We start from the raw sequence: 6,059 nt of genomic DNA, 5'->3' as shown, positions 1-6,059 counted from the left end.
GTTCCTGTTTGAAATTAATGTTTCATGAAAATTGCCTTTTATGTATTTAGTTTTTTCTCTAGTTAAAAATATAAAATAAATAAAATAAAGCACCAGCCTTGAAAATGGTATTTGTTTATTTGAAAAGATGCTATAAATGAACCCCATTGTTGTTTGAACAATCATTGTACATGGTATAATTGAGGTTTAACCATCATTTTGTTAGTATTCTCGAAAAAGAGTGCATAGACAAGTAAAAAGGGGGCGAAACTAAATGTATTAAAAATGTGTGAGCCTTTGGTGAAACCATCCCAAATGGTGTACATAGATTAAATACATTTTGCAAGGCATTGGCACTTATTGTATAGCAGCAGCTCCATGTTTGAGTGAGTTATGAAGTTACAAATCCATAGGTTATTTCTTCCCTGTCCACATTATTATCTCCATTAAATGCAATGGTTGTACTAACTGTATGCCATCAAAACATTTTCCAGGGCAGAATATCACTGACCAGGCAAAGGGCCTCCAGGATACATCTTTAGATTTTATAATGATTTCATTTTCCAGGTGTCTCTCTGTTGACAGAGGTTTGTTGTAAAGTCAGAAGAATCTGTTCATACACATATTTAAGAATTCTGCAATTGTATTTCAACACAGTAGGCTTACTGACAGGTTACAGGCAAGAGCTTGTGCAGGTTAGCAGTTGCTAGTGGAGGAGACTACTGTATCATATTTTTTCCCCAGCAGTTTGCCATTGAGCTGCTACTGCTTTCATATTCAGTTGAGGCAGGACTATATGTATTCCATAGACAACACTTGGTTTATTCACCACACATGGATACTTAAATCATATGGAAAAGTATTTAGAAAACAAATGCGGGGTAAAACATTTCAGGCATTAAGTTCATGTTCTAATGATGTCATGTTAATGTAATTAACAAGGGATAGGCATCAATAGATGTCAACATGTGTTGTCCAATAATGAAACATTTAATGTGACAATATCCAAAGTGTAATTTTTGTGTTTCATCTTTTGCGTTCCCCTTTCTGTGTGCGCTTCTTCTCCTTTTCTTTCCTATCCTGTTTGGCTAGTTTGTCCTTCTCGCGCTGCATCTTGTCTGTTTCCATCTTCTTCTGGGAGTCGTCACGGGCTTGGTCCCGCTGCTGCTTCTTCCGGTTCAGCACTTCCTCCACATTAGTATTCTTGAACAGGGCTGATTCTTACAGTGAAGGAGCTTCACATTACACCCCAACTGATTGTCTAATATGTGCTTTAAGACATAACTATTGCCTGGATAGAAACAATGAGTCAGTCTTCTTAAAATACATTGTTACCTGATAGATGTAAACCAGGTGAGGTTACTTATCCTAGTAATAATTGTATTACAGCCATATCACTACGCACCACTAAAATGGTAGCCTAACTTCTAACCTTGAGAGCATAGTAAAATAGTTGGGATAGAAAGGATACATTTCTCATTTGGCAGACCAGCTCCGCCTGATGGCTCCTCTTCTTCAGCTTCAGTGTTAATGTCAAGGAAATGGACATGGTGCAACTCATTGCGGTCCCATAAGAACACTGCAGGCATCATTAACAGAACACCATATGGCATTTACATGATTAAGAAGGGGCAAAACACTGTACACAAACAACCAAAACAATGGCAGTAAAGCCTTGAGCCAAGGATATTCCTCATCAGCTGAGATGTTGGCATATTGAGCCAGGAGGGCTTCTTTTCTCTTCTTGGACTCCTCAGACACCACCTCCTGTTTCACCACAATCTTGGCTTGTTTCTCTATCATGCTAGCTATGGCCTGGACATCAGCTGCAGAGAGGGAGACAGAAATTAACAATTTTAACACAAATCATTGATTTCATGAACAAGTGAGGGTAATGACCAGTGGCGTCTGGTGATAACATTTTTGGGTGGGGCACAGGTTATGGGGGCATGCTCCACGGGGAAGAATATCAACTTTAAAATCTGGATTTACAGTTGATTTTAGCATGATAATATATATATAACTTAATTATTTTTATATATAACTTATTAAAGGGCAAACTGCAAACACAACACAAATATAATGCACAACAACTGACAAATCAACTGGAATAGTGTTTGTTAGCAGAGTAGACCTAATGTTAACAGAATGGACTTATACCCTTTGTCTATCTGTGCAGCGGTAAGGTGAATAATTCTAGCAGTACTGTCCAGACAGTTGTCTTGTTTAGCCATTCAACTAGGCATTATTTATTCAATGGAGAAAGACATGGAACACAATGCAATTGTGATAATAAATGTGTTCTTTGTTACTTCTTTAATTAAATTAAAGTGTACCTTTCTATTATCATACAATATTTCCTTGAACATGTAAACTCTATAATCATACAGTTGTCTTACTATTAGTTGTCTCTGTCATACTGAACTGTTTGTTATCATCCTGAACTATCTCTGTTGCTCACCTCAGTTCTGTCTCTATTGCTCTCCTCTCCTGTTGTCTGTCTCTCTGTTGCTCTCCTCTCCTGTTGTCTGTCTCTCTGTTGCTGTCCTGTTGTCTTTCTCTCTGTTGCTCTCCTCTCCTGTTGTCTGTCTCTCTGTTGCTCTCCTCTCCTGTTGTCTGTCTCTCTGTTGCTCTCCTCTCCTGTTGTCTGTCCGAATATCGGTTGTTAAGTCGCGACGTGTTTCCGGGTCCAAAGTTGGCTGAGGCGCTGTCTTCGAAATGCCGCAATAATAATAATAATTCATTATATTTGTATAGCACTTTTCCAAGGCTCAAATACCCTGACAATATGGGGAAAACGGGAAAGTGCTGTGTCCCTTGTTGTATGAATAGATCCGAGTCTAAAAAACGATTAAACTGTCATTCTACCGCTGTAGTACACTGGTGCTCTGGTGCGGAGAATTTCTGGTTTGAACCCGGAAATTGCAAAACGTCACGTTTGACGTCAGACTTAACAACCGGATATTCAGGGCTCTCAAGTCTCACGTTTTTTTTTTTTTACTACCCCTAGTGGTAGTGGCCCTATAGGCTGCAGCCTAGGTAAGCCTATAATCTGCGCATGCTAGGAGAAATAGGAGACAGCCAATTGGAGCGCTGCTCCAGCTCACGTGTAAGCCAAAAGTATTTGGACTGCCATAGACTGCCATTCGGCCGGCGCCCCGACTCCTCCCCTATGTATTTTCACAGTGAATTTTACACACACACACAGATAAAATGTTTATTGTATTGGAGGATTTTTTATGAATGCTGATAGGCGCCGACAGAATATCAGCCGCATTTTATGAATAAACAATGTTTATTTTTAAAAATCTTTTCCAAGTAGCAACTACGAAGTGGGGCTGCGTTGGAAGGTGGGGGCGGCGCCCTAGCGCCCTCTATTGGCCAGCCGCCACTGCTGCATAGTACTAGCATACTCAATGAGTATACTACTAAATTCATAATAAGTATGCCAAAACCAGCCGACCGTTTACACTGCAGTATGCATACTGCCTCCCAGAATGCATTTCGCACCGGCCGGAGCGGGGAATTCAAATTCCTCCATTTTAAACCTCCATTGGCTAAAAGCTGTAATTTTGGCTTTACAAGTGTTAACATGTCATTTTATGAAGTTTTAATATGTTTTCAGGCGAGAAAGTAACCACATATATTCCCAAAATGTGTCCAGTTTATCAAAATAACCTGTGTATATCTGATCTGACGTTTTTTTCCGTCTTCTGTTCGCTAGCTACATTACGGCTGCGTTTGTAAATTCGCCCTGGAAATCTGATCAGCACTCATGGAATGCCTCTTGTCCAATCAAATTAAATTCCCTTTATGACGTTGCACCCAGTGTGCGCTCTGGCGCTCTCAGAGCGAATTTACGAACGCACCCTGCGTTGCTTACATACCTTCACTTAAGGAGTTCGACAGAAACATCGTAACATAATTACAACAAGTTGTAAAATTATTTGGAGGGCCAATATCTTAAGCTAGCTCAGGTAACTAGCTTACTATATTGTTGTCTTAGCAGTTGGTAAAATAAGATGATTAAAATAAATATATATGAGCAATAACATATCGTGGGCTTGCTGCAGCAAGCACAATACAACCAACTTGTCCGTCTGAAGCGACAATACTGGGATCATTCGTGATTGGGCTACAAGCATTCAAATACTAGGCGAACGTGTGTAAGACACGCATAAACTTGGATTTCATGCATTTCAAGTGGCATATTTGTAATCATGACGACGTAGACATGTCTATGAATGCATTTCACCATGTTAATCCCCAGTATAGTGAAAATACCACCACTCATCCGTGGGGTGCTGCAGCTGAAGAGTATCAAATAGAGTGCAAAAAAGCAGCATCTGCACACTCAAATCTGTGCAAAAAAATGATGTTTATTGCAAGCTTTCGGTCCCCAGGCTATCGGACAATGTAAACAACAGCTGTATGACGAGTTTGTATGACACAGTTTGACGAGGCTGAAAGCGCACAGGGTTGCCAGATGGGATTGACAATAATTTACAGCCTAAACTTTCTATAACCTCTAAATCCAATAGCCCATTCGGCGGTAACCCGCCCCAGCTGGCAACCCTGGACACGCAATGCATTTTGGGGATTCAGTACCCCAGAAGTGTCCAGTCGTATCATACTTAAATAATTCCGAAAATATAGTATACTGTATATACTACATTTCTTGCATACTCAAATCTTGCATACTGTACAGTGTGAACGCTCTCGCATACTCAAATCTACATCATATCTAGTATGAGTAGTATGCTAGTATGCCATTCCGAACACAGCCACTCTCTATCTAGTCTGAGGTCCCTGTCCGGGTACTACAACATAGGGGGAACCAAAATCATGTACTATAATAACAACACACTATCTATCTATCTATCTATCTATCACACTTTCAAAATATCAAATGATCTATCTATTACACAATCAAACTATCTATCTATCTATCTCGTAAAAAGTGGGAACTAATATTTCCTAAAAGACACTTGACGACATTGATAAGTTGTGTGTTACTGTTAAGCTTCTAAAGACAAAAACCTGCAGCATGCAAAAAAGTTGATAGGATAAAATTATTAATCAAAGTATGATTCAATAGCCTCTAGAGGGCAATGTTATACAAAATAAAATAAAATACCCACTCAGGACACCATAGCCCCTTTCAGTGACCTCTACCACCACAAACACATACCAGTACACATGTTTGGGAAAGCCGGCTTGCGTTTCCCAATGAAGCAAAATGATTTGTGAAGGAACATTTAGGAGAGATGAGATGTCAGAATGTGCAGTACTATAATATTGGGCAGTTGGTCTTGGCAGAGACATTGGCATTGGCGTAATGCCAGCTGTTAAGGTGTAACCATAACCACTGGGACCCTGAGGGGTGATACAAAATTGGACGAGGTCACTAGGGCGGGGATGTGGATAACCTGACTTCTAGACAGGAAGAGGGTCATCAAACACACTTTCCCACCCCACCCAGCGATACAGACACACAGCGTTCCACCCATCAGTGTTGTTGTCTAAGCCAGACAAGGGCAGAAAATACACATCTTCCTTAGAGAGGAATCTTCATACTGAAACACATCAAACTATGTTCTTTATGCAGTGGACAAGTGGAATGTTTATTGACATGGGGGAGTACAACTGTACTAGAGTCATAGGAGAGACCTGTGTGTTTGCTCATGCAGAGTTTACAGGGTTGAGGCTCTTCTTTGGCCATTATTAGGATAGTCTTCTGGCACCACATTTTCCATAATTGCTTTCACGTAGTTTGCTGAGCGACATTGCCCTGTGAATAATCAACCGTAAATCCTCAGGGTAGTTTATGAGCCATTTTTTCACAACTCAACTTGATGCTTCATTCATGCCATTATCAGCTGTGTTGCATTCCGTTAAGGAGATGGGTTTAAAACAATTAGGCTAGATCAAGTTTCTGAGACGGTCCTATTCCACAAGTCACACACTGTACACATATCTGTCTCTATATCACTACCCATTTCCAAAGATAGTAAAAGAAAATGAAGTGATTAAGCATACAACATGGTTTTAACAAGCATTTAATTGCATTATCAGGTATA

The 6,059-nt window shown here is 40.0% G+C and overlaps 1 protein-coding gene across 1 annotated transcript; it reads right to left on the bottom strand.

Annotated features, from left to right (window-relative positions):
• Positions 1 to 721: 721 nt before the first annotated feature.
• LOC308150524 (coiled-coil domain-containing protein 43-like) lies at positions 722 to 3,894 on the bottom strand (the record flags this gene model as incomplete). Its single annotated transcript, XM_080523343.1, has 4 exons — positions 722 to 1,193; positions 1,451 to 1,503; positions 1,670 to 1,805; positions 3,867 to 3,894. The coding sequence occupies 4 exons, from the start codon at positions 3,892 to 3,894 to the stop codon at positions 1,006 to 1,008; spliced, it is 405 nt and encodes a 134-aa protein (XP_080379469.1). The 3' UTR covers positions 722 to 1,005.
• Between the last annotated feature and the right edge of the window lie 2,165 nt (positions 3,895 to 6,059).

This window comes from Nansenia antarctica (assembly GCF_963989245.1).
Source record: "Nansenia antarctica genome assembly, chromosome: 2".
NCBI classification, from domain to species: domain Eukaryota; kingdom Metazoa; phylum Chordata; class Actinopteri; order Argentiniformes; family Microstomatidae; genus Nansenia; species Nansenia antarctica.
The sequence above is the reverse complement of the archived record's forward strand: the minus strand, read 5'-3'. Positions and strand labels throughout refer to the sequence as shown.